The sequence below is a fragment of the Sinocyclocheilus anshuiensis genome, unplaced genomic scaffold, assembly GCF_001515605.1.
Source record: "Sinocyclocheilus anshuiensis isolate Anshui unplaced genomic scaffold, SAMN03320099.WGS_v1.1 scaffold180, whole genome shotgun sequence".
Lineage (NCBI taxonomy): Eukaryota > Metazoa > Chordata > Actinopteri > Cypriniformes > Cyprinidae > Sinocyclocheilus > Sinocyclocheilus anshuiensis.
In genome coordinates, this window is record NW_015554093.1 from 1,417,337 (window position 1) to 1,438,594 (window position 21,258).

The 21,258-nt window shown below is 38.5% G+C and overlaps 3 protein-coding genes across 12 annotated transcripts in view; 2 read left to right on the forward strand and 1 right to left on the reverse strand.

Annotated features, from left to right (window-relative positions):
• LOC107669347 (dipeptidyl peptidase 3-like) overlaps positions 1-4,923 on the forward strand; it is a 9,110-nt gene extending 4,187 nt beyond the window's left edge. For 4 of the 5 annotated variants that reach the window (XM_016461523.1, XM_016461518.1, XM_016461522.1 and 1 more), the window contains exons 8-19: positions 12-116; positions 232-362; positions 515-573; positions 1,639-1,833; positions 1,917-2,029; positions 2,131-2,223; positions 2,798-2,860; positions 2,990-3,114; positions 3,206-3,326; positions 3,408-3,587; positions 4,470-4,632; positions 4,757-4,923. In XM_016461523.1, coding sequence (XP_016317009.1) covers positions 12-116; positions 232-362; positions 515-573; positions 1,639-1,833; positions 1,917-2,029; positions 2,131-2,223; positions 2,798-2,860; positions 2,990-3,114; positions 3,206-3,326; positions 3,408-3,587; positions 4,470-4,632; positions 4,757-4,899 — 1,491 coding nt within the window. In that variant the 3' untranslated portion in view covers positions 4,900-4,923. Of the gene's footprint in view, positions 117-231; positions 363-514; positions 574-1,638; positions 1,834-1,916; positions 2,030-2,130; positions 2,224-2,797; positions 2,861-2,989; positions 3,115-3,205; positions 3,327-3,407; positions 3,588-4,469; positions 4,633-4,756 lie in introns of all 5 variants that reach the window. The other variant, XM_016461521.1, reaches the window with a different exon arrangement.
• Positions 4,924-6,119: 1,196 nt separating this feature from the next.
• Positions 6,120-14,170, reverse strand: LOC107669345 (ras and Rab interactor 2-like). 4 transcript variants are annotated; one of them, XM_016461516.1, is made up of 12 exons: positions 14,125-14,170; positions 13,603-13,786; positions 10,520-10,708; positions 10,313-10,427; positions 10,017-10,089; positions 9,831-9,922; positions 8,675-9,237; positions 8,080-8,590; positions 7,676-7,984; positions 6,909-7,040; positions 6,549-6,715; positions 6,120-6,453 (listed from the first exon to the last, which is right to left on the reverse strand). In XM_016461516.1, the coding sequence occupies exons 3-12, from the start codon at positions 10,706-10,708 to the stop codon at positions 6,139-6,141; spliced, it is 2,466 nt and encodes an 821-aa protein (XP_016317002.1). In that variant the 5' UTR covers positions 13,603-13,786; positions 14,125-14,170; the 3' UTR covers positions 6,120-6,138. The 4 variants fall into 4 exon arrangements, with proteins under 4 accessions (XP_016317002.1, XP_016317000.1, XP_016317001.1 ...); XM_016461514.1 differs by lacking the exon at positions 14,125-14,170 and having other exon boundaries at positions 13,603-13,867; XM_016461515.1 differs by lacking the exon at positions 14,125-14,170 and having other exon boundaries at positions 10,520-10,785; positions 13,603-13,867.
• Positions 14,171-14,287: 117 nt separating this feature from the next.
• On the forward strand, positions 14,288-20,934 carry LOC107669348 (RNA-binding protein 4-like). Of its 3 annotated transcripts, XR_001631981.1 has the most exons (5): positions 14,288-14,368; positions 15,305-15,668; positions 15,748-16,597; positions 17,034-19,560; positions 20,036-20,934. XR_001631981.1 is itself a non-coding variant. In XM_016461524.1 (4 exons), the coding sequence occupies exons 2-4, from the start codon at positions 15,320-15,322 to the stop codon at positions 17,311-17,313; spliced, it is 1,479 nt and encodes a 492-aa protein (XP_016317010.1). In that variant the 5' UTR covers positions 14,288-14,368; positions 15,305-15,319; the 3' UTR covers positions 17,314-20,934. The 3 variants fall into 3 exon arrangements, 2 of the variants coding, with proteins under 2 accessions (XP_016317010.1, XP_016317011.1); XM_016461524.1 differs by having other exon boundaries at positions 17,034-20,934; XM_016461525.1 differs by lacking the exon at positions 14,288-14,368 and adding an exon at positions 14,393-14,494 and having other exon boundaries at positions 17,034-20,934.
• Positions 20,935-21,258: the final 324 nt, after the last annotated feature.

Genomic DNA, 21,258 nt, shown 5'->3' on the forward strand with positions numbered 1-21,258 from the left:
GAAAGAGTGAAGTTTGTTGTGGCAAATATGAATTTGAGGATTCTGTGTTCTCTGTTAAGAGAGGCGATTATGCCTTTCTTATGGAGAAAGTGTGTCAGAACTTGGAAAAAGCCAAGGTATGGCAATGTTCAACCTAAAAAAAAAAAAAAAACACTGATTCATTGGTACTTTTGGATGTGAAATGAATAGCATGACCTTTTAAAGCATCAGTAAAGGGTTTTTTTGTCTTAGGATTATGCAGCCAATGAGAACCAGAAGAGGATGCTGGAGGAGTATATCCGCAGTTTCACCTGTGGCTCAGTGGAAGCCCATAAAGAAGGGTCCCGTTATTGGATCAAAGACAAAGGACCTATTGTGGAGAGGTGACTGACCCATATTTAACAGACCAGGCTGTTGACATAAGCCTAGATGCTTTGTTTCATTGTTGAACAATGCTTATTTATACTATGCTTGCTCATTCTATTTAAAACCTTGTTGTTGTTGTTCTTTTTTTTTTTTTTTCATTTTTCAACAGTTACATTGGTTTTATTGAGAGCTACAGAGATCCATTTGGCTCAAGGGGTGAATTTGAAGGTGAGCTCAAATATTTGTGGGTCAACAAAATGATGCTTAATGTTTTGCCCAGATTTATTTAAAAATGCATTATGCAGTACAAACATACAGGAGCATGGCTTGAACACCTCTTCTATGATTAATATTTTAAATTTCTGGGGGGGGGAAAAGGCTAATTAAAAGAATGAATTTCTTGAAAGAAAATCTTAATTAGTTTGACAATCTTTTATTATTTATTTATTATTATTATTGTTATTACCTCAAAATCTTTGTGACCAACATGAATAAAACCCTACTGGTTAAAAGTTTGGGATCAGTATTTATTTTTGTTGATATATATATAATTTTATTAGCAATGGCACATTACATTGATCATTAGTGTATAATGTTAAAAAAAATCTTTAAAAAAGTATCAGTTTCCACAAAAATATGAAGCTATTTTTCTATTTGATAGTAACAAGAAACGGTAAATGTGACCCATATTTAGAATGATTTCTGAAGGATCATGTGACACTGAAGACTGGAGCTATTCGAGGGTTAGTGTATCCCATCATGCATCATGTTCTGGAAATAAATCGTGAGACTTTTTGCCAAGATCTCGTGAGAGGTCACGGAAACCTTTCCAATGTATGCGAAATATTAATAATAATTAGATGTGACATATAATGTGGTAGTAAAACAAAGAGTTGCATGTTTTATTGGTGCAAATGAGTAGTGGTGATAATTATTTTGTACAACATTTGCAACTGCTTTTTATCTCTAGAAGCACCACAAAATTAAATTGTGTCATCTGTTATAAGGACTACTGAACAGACATTTAGAAGTTGATTTTAAAATGCAAAGTATTGAAAATAATAATAAAACTCTGTAAACACTTGCATTTTTACAACACTATAAGTGCGTTCCATCAGGTAATGAAAAGTTGTACACACACTTGTGGGCTTCATCCTCACTTGAAGACTTAGACCAAATACAGGAAATACGTCATATAAGTAGTCAAGTGGTCAAGTGCAAAGACCGCAAGTGTGGGTATTTGGACAAGGCATCTGTCTCTCTCTCCTCCACACTTACCATCTCATCCATCAGGTTTTGTTGCCGTGGTGAACAAGGCCATGAGCGCTCGCTTTGCTCAGTTGGTGAGCTCGGCTGAAGTCTTACTACCAGAGCTGCCTTGGCCTCTAGCCTTTGAGAAGGACCGCTTCCTCAAGCCAGACTTCACCTCTCTGGACGTACTCACCTTCGCCGGCAGCGGCATCCCTGCAGGAATCAACATTCCAAACTGTAAGCCCTCTTATCCAACACATTTTTTTCCCATGTGCAGTCAGGTCTTATTGATGAATGTTCAACCATTTATCGGTCTGTAGATGACGACATCAGACAGACAGAAGGTTTCAAGAACGTGTCTCTTGGGAATGTGCTGGCAGTTGCATATGCCACACAGAAAGACAAGCTCACCTTTCTTGAGGAGAACGACAAAGTAAGACGGATGACTGCTGTCTGTGAAATTCTAATGAATCAAACATGTTGTAATGGAGACTCAGAGTCTTAGATCTCTTCCTCTGTGGCTTATTCCTGTAGGACCTGTACATCAAATGGAAGGGTCCTTCTTTTGAGGTGCAGGTGGGACTCCATGAGCTGCTGGGTCATGGCAGCGGGAAGCTCTTTGTACAGGTAGCAAAGCACAGGCAGATCAGCATATTGCTGTATATATGTGACTACATGTGCTAAAAAGGAAAGTTTGGGATCAGTACGTTTTTTTGGTTTATTCACCAAAGACACATTATGTTGATCAAAACTGACAGTGAAGACATTTATAATGTCTTTAAAGTTTCAATTTTAAATAAATGCTGCTTTTTTAAACGGTCTAGTCATCAAAAAATCCTGAAAAAATGCATCAGTGTCCTCAAAAATATTAGGCAACACAGCTGTTATCAAATTTGATGAAAATAAAATGTTTCCTGACCACCAAATTAGCATATTAGAATGATTTCTTTCAAAACCAGTCAGACCCCAAACGTCTGAATGCTACTGTTTTTTTTTTTCATTGAAACACTAATTCTTCTGTACAGACAGGAGTGTTATTTGAGCTATGAAGTTGCCTAAATAGTCTTTTAGCAGTGTGTCTGCTATTTGAGTTGAATTTGACACTTAAACTCTCAATAGAACATAGTTGTATTGACCCAGAATATTTCATGAATACAAATGTCTCACAGTTTCTTCATCTTATGTGTTTGTTTTGAAACAGGATGATAAGGGAAAATACAACTTTGATCAAACTGCTGTTCGTAATCCAGAAACAGGAGAACTGGTGAGGTTTTAAAAAAAAATGTTTTTAAAGCTTTTCATCACATTCATTAATGGATTCCACTGTGTTTTATGCTCTTTATAAACTGTGCATCGCAAATCACAGTCATAAAATTTACATTTTGGATTTTAGATCTCGAGCTGGTACAAGGGTAGCGAGACATGGGACAGCAAGTTCTCCACCATTGCCTCGTCCTATGAGGAGTGTCGAGCTGAGTGTGTAGGTCTCTACCTGTGTCTCAACAAACAGGTGCTCAGGTGAGTCACTGAACATTTAGTCACTTCTGCATGAATTCACTCAGCTGGAATTGCTGAGATATGGATGCTGAGGAATGTGTGTGTGCCGCAGTATTTTCGGGCATGAAGGAGAGGATGCAGAGGAGGTAGTATACGTGAACTGGCTGAACATGGTGCGTGCCGGTCTGCTGGGGCTGGAGTTCTACACGCCAGAGAGCAAGAGCTGGAGACAGGTGAGATGTGTGAATGCCCTGAAATCATTACTGTTTCTCTTGATTGTCTGCAAGTCTTAACTGGATGTCTCGCCTTCGTAGGCACACATGCAGGCCCGGTTTGTGATTTTGCGGGTTCTGCTGGAGGCCGGAGAGGGACTGGTTGGTCTGAGGGAGTGTACAGGGGCAGATGGACGGCCAGATGCTGTCATAACACTCGACCGCAGCAAGATATACACAGTGGGCAAGAGCGCCATCCAGAGGTTCCTCTGTAAACTGCAGGTACAAGCCTGCTTACTGGGTTCAAATGGAATGGAAATCTGCACCACATACACTAGCCTCCTGTTATGAAAATATAATAATAATACAATAATGTGACTTTATCTCAGTGCTATTGAAGTATAATTAATATATTATTTTAGTTTTTATTAGTGCTGTCAAACGATTTTTTTGTTTACATAATATATGTGTGTATGCAGTTTATTTATTATGTATATATAAATATACACACATACAGTATATATTTTGAAAATATTTAAATGTATATACATTTAAATATTTTCAAAATATATACTGTATGTGTGTATATTTATATATACATAATAAATATACACAGTGCACACACATATATTATGTAAACAAAAACTTTTATTTTGGATGCGATTAATTGTTTGACAGCCCTAATTTTTATTAATATTTTGATAATTTTCATAATTTCCGTTTTCATTTTAGTAATTTTTTGTCATTTATATTAGTTTTTTTATATATTAATTTCTGTTTTAGTGATTTTAGTCCTTCAAGTGAAACTACATGAAAATGAGAAATGCTATCTTGGCAAATATCTAAAATAATTGTATTTGTTTTTATTTCAGTTAGGGTTTATCTTAGTTTATTAAGTAATAAACGTTTACATAGTGTGACTTTATATCACAGTGCTACTTCATTCCTCATAATTGTGAATTTTGAGATATGATATATATTAAAATATAATATAAATATGACGATTTTAAGAGATTTAAGTTTATCTCATCGTTACCTTTTTATTTATTTTTTTAACTCTGAGGGTACGGAAATGAGATTCAGTGCTTCTGCAAATAGCCATGGTTCTGTTCAGCAATACCAAATGAGTTTGTATTTTGGTTTGATCATTTTCTTTTTGTAAAGGTGCACAAGTCCACAGCTGACGTGGAGGGAGGAAGGGCTCTGTATGAAGGCTATTCTGCCGTGACTGCTGACGGCACCCACAATTTCCTGCACCTCAGAGAGACGGTTCTGCTCCGTAAGGAAGCTCGCAAGATGTTTGTCCAGGCTAACACCTATATCAAAGGTTCGTGTTCAGTCTCCTTTCATAGCCATGTACCAGAAAATGACCATTCTCATATGATCAGAGACATAGTAACACAGCAACACATATGCATAAGAGGAATAATGTGCTGCTGTTTATGTTGTAGGTGACGCTGTGGAGCTGGTTGAGTATGAAGGCAGCGCTGCAGGGCTCATCCAGTCCTTCGTCGAACGCTTCCCAGACGATGCCGAGGAGGTAGAGGCCCAGCTGCTGCAAATGACCTGCATGGACTCGTCCTGCTGGTGCTGAGACGACACAGTGCTGTGGGAGACATCCTCTCAGACAAGTATTAGACCACACTGAGCCACAGCAACTTTCAGAAATGAACAAAAGGCTGAAGAGTGCACATGGAAGGGACTGGTAATGATTATAAAACCATTCACATGTAGGAGGAAGGAAAAACCGCACACACACAAATGTAACACCCAGTATTTTACCTTTCCCACTGATCTTCTTTCTATTTGGTCTATTCACTTCTAAACAAAGGCAACTCTGATTAGTTTGAATTAGAAATTTCAGTTCCTACTTCGAATCAGACCGCAGCCCACACTTCCCACATAGGCATGTGGAAGCGCTGACAAGAGTGAACTTGCTGTTTGAGGGTGGGACTTATGTAATCACAACACGTAACACACTTTCTCAACTTACTTTAAAATGGAAACATACTCTTTGTACTTTTGGATCATATCCAGTGTAGAGTTCATCTGCTGATTCACTGGTATCTAGGAGAATTCGTTCTCGAGAATATAAATTCTTCACTGGTTTAAAGGATTTTTGGTTTCTCAAAACATGTTGTCAGTGTGGGTGGTGAAAACCAACAGTCTCTACCAAATAAAACCAATTATTTCTGAAGGTATTTTATTGTCTTTTACTTTCAGAATACCAAAACATTTGTTCAATACATTTCATATAAATATTACCATGATACAAGATGAACAAAAAGACAAAATCCAATCTCTCAATACTGACCATCTCATAATAATTGGTTAATTACGGAGAACTGAGAGTTGGAGTAATGAAACCAGTCATTAATAACCAACCTATAAGAAGATTAAACATAATACACAAACAATTGCTTAATAATTTAGCCCAATGAAATATCACACAACACCAGCTAAACACAATCAGTGATTAGCAGTAATGGACACTAAACAGGTTGATCTACAATCTTAAAAATAAAGGTTCCAATGCCATAGAAGAATGTTTGTTTAAAAAAAAAATCTAAAGAACCTTTTTACTATGAAGAACATATTGTGTAATGGAAAGCTTCCATGGATGTTAATGTTTCTTCATGGAACCATAGATGTCAAAAAACAACCTTTATTTTTAAGAGGTGTAATCTTATCTTACAGTCAACATTAAATAAATGGTTACCATTATGAGCATATTATTATTAATATTTCATCAGCCTTTCTGTGAGAAATCAGGCATGCTGTATAAAATGCAGAATTGCTTTGACCTACATGTGACATCCGAAAATATCCCATATTATGAAGCCGCCTCTGTTAGATCCACCGCACTCCCTCTGTTCAGCTTCTGGGACCTTTCATCCTGACCGGACGCCTGGTAAATAAGGGGAGCCCCACTCACGCCCATGCTCTGCAGGTCTTGAATCTGGGCGTTAGGCGGGAGAGGTGTTAACACCCCATCTCTCCTCCAGTACAGGCTGTAATCCTCCGGCCGGTCCACTCCAAACTTCACAGCACAGAGCTGAGCCATAGCCTCACCGTTGAGCGCAGTCTTCCACATTAGAGTTTTTACCAAGCTACTGTCGCCATCTTGAAACAGCACCTTTATAAACCTCTGTAGCATAGAAACAACACAGGGCTCTTGTTGTTGGACTATACTTGCACAATTCAAATGGAGTAGTTGTGCTTTGTTCAACCAGTGTATCTGACCTGATGCAATTTGTTGTCTTTGTGACTTGTGGTTTCGTTGCTCCGACGCCGGCTCCATTCTTTCAGAGACTCTCTGGCCTGGTTTGTAAGGCCGTTGGGTGGCACATCCTCCGGCTGACTCAGAATCAGACTCAAACTGGCATAGACGCTTGTCAGATAGTAACCCCCTTCAAGAGAATTAATAATAATAACAACAGTTATTTACAGAATGAAAACTTGAGTTTGGGTAAGAGTTGGGTAAGTTTACCAAATGTAAAAAATATAGAAGTTAGGCATGTATTCATGTATTGATTAGATGTGGAGCTCAAAATTCAGAAGGATATCTGAAAGCAGTGTTTGTGAAGCTCTTTTCATCCGTACCTTCTCCTGTAAGCCAAGAGCTTTCCAAAAGCTCCATCATATACTCCACCTCCAGAGAGATCTCTGGCATATTGCACAGCACCATCACATAGGAGAGAGCAGGCAGGAAGTCATCTGCTCCAAATTCCTGTCCTGTTTTTAAGAATATAGATAAACGTTAGATGATGGCTAAGGTAATCTAAGTGTAAAAATATGGGAAATGAGCATGTACAATTCAATATCCAATATCGACCATATGATAAATCAGCCAATAATCAATATGGTACCAATTTTATTGTGCATCAATACTAGTTATATCTTACTATTTACTGGTTATATCAGTAAGGTTTTTTATTTTTAAAATAAATTAATAATTTTATTCAGCAAAGATTATTTAAATTAATCAAAAGTGACATTAAAGGCATTGTTACAAAGATTTCTATTTCAAATAAATGTATTTCTTTTGAAATTTCTTTTCATCAAAGAATATTAAGCAGCACAACTGTTTTTCACATTGATAATATAAGAAATGTTTCTTGAGCACAAAATCTGAATGATTTCTGAAGGATCACATAACACTGAAGAATGAAGTAATGGCTGCTGAAAATTCAGCTTTGCATCACAGGAATAAATTACATTTTAAAATATATTAAACTGAAAGAAATGGTAATAATATTTCACAATTTTATTGTTTAACTGTATTTTTGATACATGAGCATAAGAGACTTTTGAATGGTATTGTATGTGCAAAAATAAATCTACATGTGTGTTATTCCAAAACCTCTTACCTGATTTGTTTTTCATGGCTTTGTAAATGAGTTTGCAGATCTGCAAGAGCAGCAGCACTTTGTCAATGGGCGAGTACGCCCGCTGCATTAGAGTCAGCTTGTGCTTAATTTTCTCAATGCCCGGGGCGTCAGGAACGCCCACCTGAACCCCAAAGAGCTTCTGCGGTGAGGCTCCTTTGGCTCTTTGCAAACTGTCCATCATTCTCTGGAAGGAACCATCTTGTTTGTGCAGGGTCCGAAGAGCCGCATCAATCTGAGGCTTCAGAGGCTTTAGCACACAGCGGAACATGGCCTTTTCCAGCGCTTGGTCTGCACACAGGAAAATATGGTTGTATTGCAACATTTAAGTGTGTAAATAATACCAACAAAATTATTATTAGGTCAAATCACACTGACTTAAATACCTTTCTCATTCTCAGTCAGAAGAGTTTCTATCGGAGGTTCCAGCTCTCCACACTCCAGAAGGAATGCTTTGGCCTGATTGATGAAGAGACGCAAATCCTGCAGCAGCTGTACAGCAGAGGTCAAGCAATGTGGCTTCAGCGCCTCTCTCTGCTGCCTCAGGAAGTCCTGAACCAGTGCACCAAACACCATGCGACGATCACGAGACAGGTCCTCCACCATCCGCGCCACTCGCTTCTCAGGGGCAAAAAAGGATATGAAGGCGGCGCTCATTTTGCGCAGGGCGGACATGGACTTCCTTGGAGGCGGCATGACGGGGTTGCTAGTGCCTCGTACGAGGGGAGGACGTTCAGGACTCTCCTCCGCCTCGTCGAGGCTGCTGAGGGAACTGCTGCTGTCCAGCTCACTGAGAGACGGAGCATGTCGTTGTTCCAACACAAGCCCTTCCTCCTCTTCCTCCTCCTTCTCCTCATCTTCTTCCTGTCCTTTCTGCTCCAGGATTTTCAGCTGGGCCTAAAAAAGCAAAGAGGCAGTCATTCAAAATTCAGAAATGAAACTAAAATGTCCCATAAAATCAGCTCTGAAAGGGTTCAGTACCTTCTGAAGAGCTATAGGCATCTGATAGTCTTCTTCAGCAGTGGGAGAAAGAGTAGAGGTGACCTTGGCTTTCTTCTGTGACACTACACAAGGTTGCATATAGTCTGTGGCTTCCTCCACAGTCTTCTTGATAGCTTCCTCACTGGCCTGAACTTCAACAGGTGGGGTCATCTGCTTTGCAGCTTTCAATCTGGCTTTGCATTTGGCTTTAGCCAGTAATGGCGGTGGAGGTGGTGGGAGGACAGGGGGCGACAAGGGGCTGGAATTTTCAGTGGAGACACGAACCTTCACACTGGTTTTGAAATGATGACGCCTGCGCATGGCGTTGCGACCTGGGTAGTCTTGTAGGAAAAGAGGGTTGACAAAACATAAACCTTTGCCTCCCCCGTAATCTAGCTCACAGGGACTCCGTGTTTGGATTGGACAAAGCTCCTGGAACGGGGTGGGGTTTGGGTTGATGGGCGTTGAGCAGTCTTGTGGGCTTGGAGTTGGAGGCAAGAGTTTGTCAGTGGCAGGAGGTTCATTGCGAGGACCCCGAACATTTAAGTGGGAACTCCAGAACTCTGGAATACAGAAGGTCATCGAGATCATGATAACCATATTTTATGATGCATATTAGCTGACATTTATGAATTCTAAAAATAACAATATATCATGAATGTATCTGTTATTGGCGTACACACACATACAATTTAAAAGAACTGTTTTCTATTTGAATATAATTTAAATAAAAAGTCATTTATTCCTGTGATGCAAAGCTGAATTTTTAGCATCATTACTCTGGTCTTCAATGTCATAAGATCCGTCAGAAATCATTATTTCTAATTATTATCAAGGTTGAAAAGAACCATATTAAATTTTTTTGAACTCTTTGATGAATAGAATGTTCAGAAGGACAGCATTGATTTGAAATAGGAATATTTTGTAACATTATGCTTTTACTGTCACTTTTGATCAGTTTACTGAATTCTTGCTAATAAAAGAATTAATTTCTTTAACATTAAAAAACTTTGGCCACTTTTTTTTTTTGACAATTTAGCCTTTTTTGTACAATACAAAGAGACAGTATACAAGAAGCAATGATCTACCATGCCTTACAGAACGGTTTCTTTCAAACCTGCAGTTCATTTGAACAGACTCGGAATCTTGTACCTACCCACACCCATATGAGAGATCGACTCCAACTGTTTGTGTGAAGAAGCCTTAGCAATTGCTTCAGGCAGCTCCAGAGTGAAAGGAAGAACATCCCTACAGATATATGAGAATCATGGAATAGAAATGTCATATTTGGGGAGTGCCATGCTGTTGTTGTAGGTACAAAATAGTAAATACTAATCCATACCGACTAACACAGTAGAAAGCAATGAGTCTGCACAGGTCTGGGAAACTGATAGCTGAGCTTTCCAAAGAGAAGGCTGTTGATAAAAGGGAAATAGTCTGGTTAGATAACTTAAGCCGACAAAAAAATTCAACTGAAAATAAAAAGAGAATAATACGACTGACTTATACTAATCTTTATATAATACATGCATTTTTTACATATTAAAATGTATATTTTTTGTTGTTGCTTTTTCTTCAAGATGTATTGCTTGTTTACATTAATATATTCCTATATAAAACTGTGCCTTTCATACTCACCCGAGTCCTCTTCTCGGATGACAACCTGTTTGAAGAAGGACGGCATGCTGTCGTCTGCCAGCCTAACGCACAGCATTTTTTTCTGCAATGTACTGGACCTGCGCACCAGGAAAGTCTGCAAGGTAACAAAAGTTTCCAAAAATGCTGTTAAAGTTTGCTGTAACTGTCTATTTTCAAACCAGATGGTGGTACGGATGTGCTGCTCACCCCGGGGGGCTCACGCCGCAGGATATGTAGAGCTGGAGCCGAGTTAATGGAGAGCTGGAGCCACACAGGGTGTGTCAACAAGAGCCGGTCCAGTACACTGATGCTCCTCAGGGATCCTCTCTGTTGACATGCCCGTCTGTCCCCCACGGGCCGAGCGTCAGGATAGTCGTACACAGGGTCACCCTGCATCTTCAGAACGACAGTAAGATTTCAACTCCTTTGGCAACGTATCTCTGTTTCTCTTCTTTGTGGTGTTCGTGTTTGCACTTGACGAAAAAAAGGAAGTTCTGACCAGTTCAGGAGGATGTCTTTAAGTCAGTAACTGAGTCCTCTGTCTTACAGTAAATTATTCATGTACACATCTATGTTTTTCTCTAAAGTTTTGTCACCGTTTTCCTAGAATTGCTATTTCCAACACAATCATGTGCCTACTTATTCCTTCTGACCGTTGCTCTTCAATGGCCAAGGGAAACTCCCTCGCTGATTCTGTCTTTCTCCTGGCCATGTGAGAACCATGTGTCACAGTCTGACTAATAGCACATCTCTGCTGTTTTTGTTCTGCATTCACACAGACCATTTAAAAAACACTTGCATTGTTCTTAAAGACGACATAACAGAAGCATCATTTATACCAAACTTTATGGAAAGTGAAGAGGAACTGAGATTACATTTTCAAGAAGTATGTAATAAAGGTGTTTTATTTTGACATGAATCTGTCCTATTCCGTTAAAAATAATAATAATGATAATAAAATATGTGAAAGTGAATGCATTATTTCAAAACTTCACTGATGCATCTTATATAATGAACACTCTGGTCTCTCAAGCTGACACTTAAGTAAATTGTTCACGAGTTGAGTGAGGTTGGTAGCAGGTTGACTCTGTGTGGGCCAGTATGGAATACTTTTTGGCAAGAGCCAATGGCTGCTATGGCAACATAGGCTTACATATTCCACTGAGCATTCCTACCCACAGACACATGCCTCCACTGTTAAAATTTAGGAAAGGCCAGATACTTTTCCCAAAACGTCATGCTCCAAACTAAGCTCAACTGAGAAGTTAAAAAAACGTATTATTATATATTATATATTATATTATGACTTATTATTTTGATGTTACTTGGAACATAAAGAACATATGTACTTAAGTGTAAAAACGATATGAATAAAGTTCTATATTAAAACTTCCCTCTCTAGGGACCATTTGGTTCCTTGAAAAAAAAAAAAAATAAATCCCCCTGAATGTTGTAGATTCATGAGTAGCTCCCTATGAAACTTTATTCAGATTTAATTCCGAGATGTGTCTTTGATAATAATAATATATTTGATTTAATAATAAGTCACTTCACTTCACTTATGGGTCAATAATAAATAACATTATAAAAAGGATAAATCTTGAATTTAGTGGTGTAAACACTAAATACTTGCACTTTGAATATGAGTGTACACAACTTAATTAGTATATATATATATAAAAAAAAAATCTAAAAATAAAAATGTTTTGCAAATATCATCAACTTTTTGAGTCGTCATATCAACATGTTTTTAAGGTTACTCTTATTTGACCTGAACAAAACGTGCCTTTTCATAAAAAATCAAAATGTGGGATATTTCAAATAAATATATTTTGTCACATAACAACGAAAGAAATAATAAGAGATCATGCCTTTTTCCTTTATATATATATTCATCACCTTGAACCGAGGGACACTGTATAAACTCTGGCCACCCCTAGTATGATTTTGCAGTGGGTAATAATTTAAATGCATAATGTAAATTCACAATAGTTCATGAAGTGAAAGAAAATAAAAAGCCACCAAAAAGATTGTAGACTGGCGCCACCAGAGTAGCTGTTTCACTGCCCTTCTCATTTAAACATTCATTATTGTTATGAAAATACATATGTAAATGACATACCAATTATATACTATCGTAATCGTGTGTTTATTAGCTTCATATTCGTGTGCAGAAACGTTTCTCTGGGTTTCCTGTGGCAGAGACAGGGCGGGTTATGAGCGTTATAATTCTGTCTGAAGAAATATTAAGTAAACTTGTGTAAACATATCAGTATTGCTCCAAGTATGCGCACTTTTGGACTATAAGCTGTTCAGTGAAGCTATGTGAGCACAAATAAACCTCAGCAGACTTGACTGAATATGAATGCTTGTTATTATTCTATTCAAAATACGATACATTGCCGAAGCATTATTTGCCACTGACTTGAACATTCTTATTTGTAGTTGACCATTCCAATTATACAGGTTTAAATGAATAAACAAGGGCGTGAAAACTACAGGGTGTAAACTGCAGTCCTGTCCACCTAAGCTCTGATATAACTGCTGCAGTGCTGCCTCATTTACTGGAGTCTCGGTATGAGCAGATCAAGTCCAGACTGGTGAGAAGGAAGCCTTTAAATATGCACTAGGAAAGAGCAACTATTATCTCTGTTTTGTACTACAGGCTGATTTTTTATTTTTTTTAATTGCTGCCTGGGCAAGATATTTCCATGAGCTGTAACAGTATTACAGAGCTAAATGGAATTACAGTGCATATATATCTTTTAAATCAATATCTATATATAGCTATTTAAGCTATTTATTTAATGAGGCACAGTCGTATCCGGGATTCGAAAACTTGAAAACGGTATGGCCAGAATAATATCATTCACAAATAGTAATTCACTAGTAATTCAGCAATGATGATGATGATAATAATAATAATAACAATAGTCAATAACATTAGTAGCCTATTAATAATAACAGTAGGCTAGGTGTAGAGAGAGAATACAATAGATAAATCTTGACAATTCGCCGTTGTCACGTGCCTCTTGATATTCGTTCAATAATGTACCATCTGAGAAAAGTCATTAAACACTTCCTACAAACTTCATTATTTAAAAAAAATGAGAAAAAGAAACCCTAAAATCTACATCTTACTCACGCCTTGTGACTGGGCGCAAACTTCCTCAATCTCTCTTAGAAGAAGGTTAATGTATTACTACTGTGAATGCCACATGGCACTAAAACATAGTCATAACCAAACACATGACTGTGTTTAAAAACCATGAAGAAGAAGAGTCACTTACCTCTATTTCCCAGGCGCTGTTATTCAAAAAGAACAAACTACACTACTTCGTGGCTTTTCCCAAAGTGTTAGATCCATGAAATGCTCGGAATTACTTTTGGGAATGTGGAAAGTCCAGGAATATATAATTAGGGGGTGAATGTTGCTTGTTATTTCCCCTTCTTCCAACACGTTTGAGAAGATGCCTGCAGGACAGGAGTCAGTATGAAACTCTGATTCATGTTTCGTCTTCCCACAAGTGTGTTTTCCAGGCGTGCGTTCTCATACGGTTTCACACCTGGTTACACGCATGCGTTGCTGTGACACTTAACAACATACACGAATATGAGAAAAAGAAAAAGATATATTTATATGAAATATATATATTTATATAAAATATTTTCCAAAATATATATATTTTTTAAATGTAATTTTGTGTGTTGCGCGTGTATGTATTTCACATTATGTATATCAAATGTCACAATATATTACATTCAAGTAAAAAAATGTATAGCCTGTTTAAATGACTTGACTTAGCTCAAACCTGAATCCTCAACTCCTAAATTACTTGTTATGTCTCTCTGGGTGTATCCCGTGAAGTATTTCGAAAAACAATATTTGAAAAGCAACATTCTTCCCTAAGAAATTGTAAACTTTCCCTATGACATACTTTATAATAATGACAACGTCCGGATCCTTCCATCTAGCATTTGTATTCACACGGACTAGACGAGAAGAACACCATCAAACAGTCGGGAAACGGATATGAAGTGTCTCCGCCGCGTTAGGTAAGAGGGTAGACAAAACACTTTTGTCGTTTTGATACATTTGTGCTTTGAATCAGTTCGTTAGCGTTTGGTCGTAATTTGTTTTACCCATTCTCATAATTTTTTTACTCATAATTTTTTTTAACAGTGAGTAAGATCAGCGATCATTTTTTGTATTTCCTGTTTATGGTTGCTAACAAGCTAGCGCGTGGCTAGCAAACTACGCGTGTGCTAATTATATGATTTTAGTACCTTCGAGGCTTATATGAACGCAAATAGTGCGTGTTATGGGGCTGACAGGTGCGAAAGTTTCGAGGAAGACGTTCAAAGTCAGCTGGCTAACAGTATGCGTGTAAATCACCGCCAGTTGTCATTAGCAAAATTCGGTGAGATTAGCGCTTTCTAGAAACGACGGCGCAGCCAGATTTTAAGCGCGTCCCGGGATCTGGCGGGCTACTATTGGGGTCTGTTTAACTATAATGGTTTTAGATTTTTTATTTTTTGCTTGTGTCTATCACTCCATTTACAATAAGAGTGGCGCGACGAACTAAAAATATGGGGCCCATTCACACGGAACACTTTTTTGCGTTTAAAAACTCGCAAAAGTGTAGTGGATTAAAAAAAACGCACTTGATTTGTGCGCCACGTTTGTAAAACGCCGTGTTATACGCGAGAGCAACGATTAAACGCGTCTGTTTCTAACACCGGTTTACATATAAAAAAAGAAAAGAAAAGCAGCTGCGTGGCTGTTCTGTTTGAACAGCCCCATTATATTCAACGGAACTGTAAAATTTGCGCGTGTAATTCGAATTGAGGTCTCTCATTGCTCTTTATTCAGCTCAACCAATTCAACTCATGTTTGATAAGCCCACCTAAAATATCAGACCCGTTTAGTTTTAGAATGAACTGGGTCTTGCCGCCAAAAAGAAAGAAATAAGGTTTGTTCCCTATTTCTAGGTATTCTGGGGTGCAATGGACGACAGCAACGCAGTGAAGCTCTTTGTTGGGAATCTGGATTTGGAAACCACACAAGATGACCTAATAGCACTTTTTGCCCCATATGGAGAAGTGGTGCACATAACTGTACTGAGGCAGTTTGCCTTTGTCCATCTGCAGGGAGAAGGGGCTGCTGACCGTGCTATCCGTGATCTGAATGGTCGAGAGTACCGTGGCCGGAGCCTTGTAGTTGAGGAATCCAAAGGGAGGCCTCTCAATTCCACCAAAGTATTTGTGGGGAACCTATGCGCTTCCTGTACAGTTGAAGACCTGTATGATCTCTTCTCGGCTTACGGCAAAGTTCTCGATTGTGATAAAGTAAAGAGTAAGTATGTGTATAATGCACCTGCTTTGTATTAGTGCATATTTCTTGACGTTATATAACGTTATGCGTTTTCTTGCAGCAAAGCCCTCCTCATTAATAGGCTACGCCTTTGTGCACATGGAGCGTAAAGAGGATGCAGAACAAGCCATTGAGGGTCTTCACGGGACCTCATTTATGGGGCGTCCACTTGCAGTGGAGCTCTCAAAGGTACAGCAGACCACAAACAAGGTCCCGTGTGCCAGTTGCGGTGCACATGGCCACTTTGCAGGAGAATGCCCGATCAACAGGCCTTCAATGGAGCACCACCAGAGTCAGGCTGCTGTCTTGGCTGCGGCTGCTGCCGCTGCTGCCGGACTTCCCCTTCAGGTGCAGCAGAGTGTCCACAACTCTTTCTATAACACTGCGAGCACTGACCCAACGTTTGCAGCTCTGAAAGACTTGACCACTTCCAGGGTTGATGGCAAACCTGTCAGTGCTGCGTTCTATGGTGCCCTGGCGAGTCAAGTCTACAGTGCTGTCGCAGACCAGGTGCTGAACACATCGACAAGCCAAGCTGCGGACAGCTACCCCAACGAAAGAGAAGCACCGCCGGGCGCTGCAGCTGTTAACCCAGCCTATGGAGCAAATTCCTCTCTGTACAGTGCCAGTCCAGCTTATGGGACCATGGGAGGCACAGAGCCTGACCCCCAAGCCGTCTTTGAAGCTGCTCGGGCCCGATTCTTTGAGCAGGGACAACAAGTGCTGGCCGAACAGCAGGCAGTGACCAAATCTGACCGAGACCGAAGTCCGGTACGACGTTCGACCCCATTACTGCCTGATCCAGTTCCCCAGCCATTCTCCCAGACACGACCCAAACGACGGGCCCTGCTCCCAACACCTCCTGGTGGTCCAGAACTACCTGCAGTTAAAAATGGCGACCCAATTGCAAGGTAAAGGCATGCTAAATGTTTGGCAACATAAATAATCTCTAGTAAATATTTTAAATATAAATATTTTTTAGGATATTTATCGTAATGTATACAGTATTAGAAATTATATTGAAATTATATACAAAAATGTATATACATCTTCCTTTTATATGTATCCTAATATCTCTACCTAATATATATATACATACACACTATATATATATGTATGTATATGTATATGTATGTATATGTATATGTAAGTATCTTATATAGTATCATATACAATATTATATATATATATATTTTGTTTATACTAATTGTTTATATATACCTTAAAAAAGAACATGCATACATTTTATATATATTTTTATTATTATTAAAAAAAAAATGTAAGTATATGAAATACATTATTGTTTTGTCAACAAAGCACATCTAAACGGTCCTTTCTCCATACCAGGTGCTATGCAGAGTACTACCAACAGTACCAGCAGTACCAACAATACCAACAATACCAGCAGTATCAGCAATATCAGCAGTACCAGTACAGCTATCCGCCGCCACCACCACCCCCTGCGATGCCCATGATGCCTCCAGGCCCAATGGATATGCAACAGATGGCTGCCCCAGGCACCACTGCTTCACCAAGAGTGTATGAACCAACTTCAACACACAAGGAGCCCCTCCTACGCCGACCTGATTACCCTCACCAACACACATCTGAGTCCCCATATCGATAGCCCCCACCTCACAAGTGTATGCACGCATGTTTGGATGTGAAAATGTGTGTGTGTGTGTCAGTTTTGGTCCTACATGACTAAAGTAACTGGAGGAAAAGGATAAATCTAATTATTACTGCAACATCAATTTGATATTGTAGTTGATATTGTAGTTTCGCAGTTATCTTCCCCCTCATAATGTTAAATATCTCATTATGTACAGGATGTAGACGTTTACAAGGCCATGAAAGTTTTGATTCTGAGCTCCTCTCGGTTTAATTGTTTTGTTTTTTCCCCCCCGATGTGCTCAGAATTACATCAGCTGTCACTTTTATAGATAAAATACTGTTTGACCATTGTGTCGGGTCAGACATTCTCCGAAGTCAAATGACTGTGCCTTGTGAAAATAAACTTTTTTTTTTTTTTTTTTTTTTTTTTTTTTTTTTTTGTGTGTACAGACTTTTGTAAAACCAAGTACTTCAGATCAGGTACAGTTTTATTAAATTCATGGTTCAACAAAGGAGTAAGCCTCAGTCAAATATCTTAATTCAAATTGTCATCATTCTATTGTACTTGGACTGATGTTAAATTTCACAGCGACTAGGAAGACAGCGTAGTTTAGCTAGAATGTACAGAGGACCTGTGTGATGTCTGAGTGTGTGAGAGTGTGAGAACACAATGTTAACAGTTTGGCTGATCCCTTAGCTTTCACATGAGCACCACGATCACATACACATCAGACCTATTTGGTATATTCCTATTTGAGTAAGGGAGGGCATATTAAGATGACACAATACCAAACAAATCCACAAACCTCTACTTAAATGCTCTAACCACTGCCTCACTAGTGCAGATGGATATACCTGCCCAGTTTGGCAACATTAAAACTGATACTAAAATCGTCTGTTGGAAAAGAGGGTATAAATAGATTCATTACAAAAGGGACATGCTTGTAACTCGAGAAGCATACTCGTTGTTCTAAATGTTTTACATTCAGATACCTTTATTGACTCTGAATGAGTTTGAGATGTCATTGTTGCTAAATACCAAACAGAACTGGTTCAATAGCCTGCCAGTAGCGAATATGCTTGTTTTGCAGGATATAAAGAGCAAACGACTGCCATCTCTGGCTTTGCATCCCTCTCTTACATGGACAGAATACTTGGGAGTATTGACTTACATAAGTACGGGTGGAAACCCCTTAAATGACCTTAAGAGTTTTTTTTTTTTTTTTTACATTGTTTCTTCTGAAAGTAGCCCCATGCAATTACTATTATGTTTCTCTGACCATTTCTTTTTTTCACAATTACATTTATCATAGTCTCTTTATCCTTAGAGTCATGTGAATTGATTTCAGGGGCTTTGGGGTGGAAACACTTATTATTTAGGGATGGGAAGTGTAAAACCTGTTCAGGCCTGACATATAGCTAGTTAAGGCAATTGGTTCTTAGAGTGAAAAAACAGTGAAGTGCTTCATACAATTGTATTTTTTGTTCTTAAGGGGAAAAAAATGTGTTGTCCCAGTTCATGAGCATTTTAGGCAATTCAATTAAACATTCATGTTATAACATAAACCGAAAGTGTGTGAATAATTAATCCAGGTTAAAGTCCATGTATCTAGTGCCAGAGGTTTCAATCTTTTTTGAAGGGAATCTACCCAAAATTTCATAGCATCTGCAATGGATTTTTGAAGTGATACAGATGTTATGACAGTTGAGTAGTTTCCCTTTAGATAGCCTTCAGTGCATAATGATTGAAATTGGAAGGTATGATCAAAAGAATGGTTTGTTTAATCATGTTATGTATGTCCTCTTTTCCTAGAATGCCCCTCAGGCAGTCTTCAGTCTTTCATTCCAAAGAAATATGGTGGGGTACACACACAAATCTCACTTAGAACACTTAATTTCACCATAATTTCACCACTCTACATTCGACTTCATCTCTTAAACCTCACAGGCAAACATCCACTGTAGTGTTAATTTTCTCAATTTGATATATGATAGAATGCAGATGACAGGTGGTGACGGTGTAGCTTTTTGCAGCACACCAGAGCTCCACACAAATGATTCTACACAGTAAATTGTTTTATCTGTTTTGTATTATTATAAATAGTGCATGTTTCTTGTTATTATTACTGCTGTTCCAGCCACATTTTCCCTTTTCGCTAACTACAGCTATAATGGCTCCCGGGCCTCAGGACGCCAAGTTGAGCATGACGGGGGAAGAGAATTAGCGCCCCACAATGCCTCGGATGTGCTCCCCACTAAGGTAAAGCCATTTGCCCCCAACCACGCCTGCACCTCGATTATACACTTCCCCATGATTCTAGCACAGCTGCTTGGAGAAGCTCAGATCAGGCCAACATCAGTTTATACTGACAATACAGTCAACACAATGGGAATGGCACTTGTTTTCTGTTATGTGGTTGGATCAGTGCCTACTGAGGGGGAATTGCTTTGTTTTTTTAACAGCCTGGAGTAGTAGAATAACCTCTTTAAGCTTCCCAAAATGCTCATGGTTTGGTATTTGGACAAAAAAAAAAACTTTTCTACTTAGATTATTCATATTTATACTGACTCTTCTGGCCCCAAATTCTCATGATAAAAGGTTTTAGTGACTTTGAGGTTTATTTTCTCGCAGTATGCTTTCAAAATGAGCTGGAAATGAATTTCCAAGCATTTTTTCAAACAATTAAGAGGGAAGAATGGCTGACATTTGCCTTGGCTTGTTCTCTGGCATTTAGTCTTTTTGAAGCACTTCCAGTTGGCGAGATGAGGCGCTCCAACTATGCTTTGAGTACTAAAGAAGGGTGCAGAGATGACCAAAAGTAGGGCAATGGTCTTGTAGGTGAGTAACTAATGCGTCCAGCTCACATCCACCTCAACTTTATGCCTACTACCACCATTTCAGCCTCACAAGATCATAGATCCCACTGCAACACTAATTTCAGTTTTAACTCTGAAAGAAGGGTTCATCTGTTTTCCTGCCAAATGTAGACTTTGACTATTATAGGGATTTATTTTTCAATTCTCTCAGTGTAGGAATTGAGCATGCTTTTGTATGTCCATAAGCAAGAAGTAACAAATGTTTTTCAGTTTAACCTAGGGACAGTCTGCTATGAATGTCAGAAAAAAGAATTGGTGAGTGTTTGTTAAAGGTAAGCCTATTCAGTCACTCCAAACATTACTTGAAACACATTCCTGTCTGATTGGCATTCTTTTTCAATATCACAAGTTTGTTCATTCGTCTAATCTTCAAAAAGGCTTTAACCTCAAATCTCATTTAAATTTTAGAATTGAACACTCTACAATTATGCATATTGATTTTCAGTCAACCTTCCAATGACCTACAGCTTCATCTCCGATTTTGAAATGCTTTGAAAAGCTGAACAGTGGAGAGTTACATGTAGATAAACTGATTGTAGATTATCAAGAACTGAAAAACTCAGTGATTCAGGGATGTTCGAGTATCATTGAGCTTCTTTTCTAGGTCTGAATGGGCAACTTTCATTGTGGTGTATGTAATTGTCAGTGTCAGAGGGATCTTAATCCTAATGTTTTTTTTTTATTTGCAAACTGGCTTTAGTGCCATGATATTTGTATTTTCTTCTTGTAAAGTTCAATAAATGATGCTTAAATCATATTACGTGGTCTTGTTGTTTTTTTCTTTCTTTTTAATTCTTTATTTTCATGTTCAATTGAAATAGGTTAACATTTTATACAAATCTAAATGCATAATCAACAGCATTTTATCTAACAACCCAGGGACTTAAGTCTTTTGCATGTGAGTGAAACCTTACAAGTGATAGACTAGAGTTGCTTAACTTTCTGGTCCTATGATTTTAATTATGCTGAATGAACGTCCTTTGTTTACCTAACGCTCAAACTCAGTACTTGGATTTAACGTCCATTCTGTACCGTTCCCAAATCCCGCCCATTACCTTTTAGGAAAGGAAGTTATGCCCAA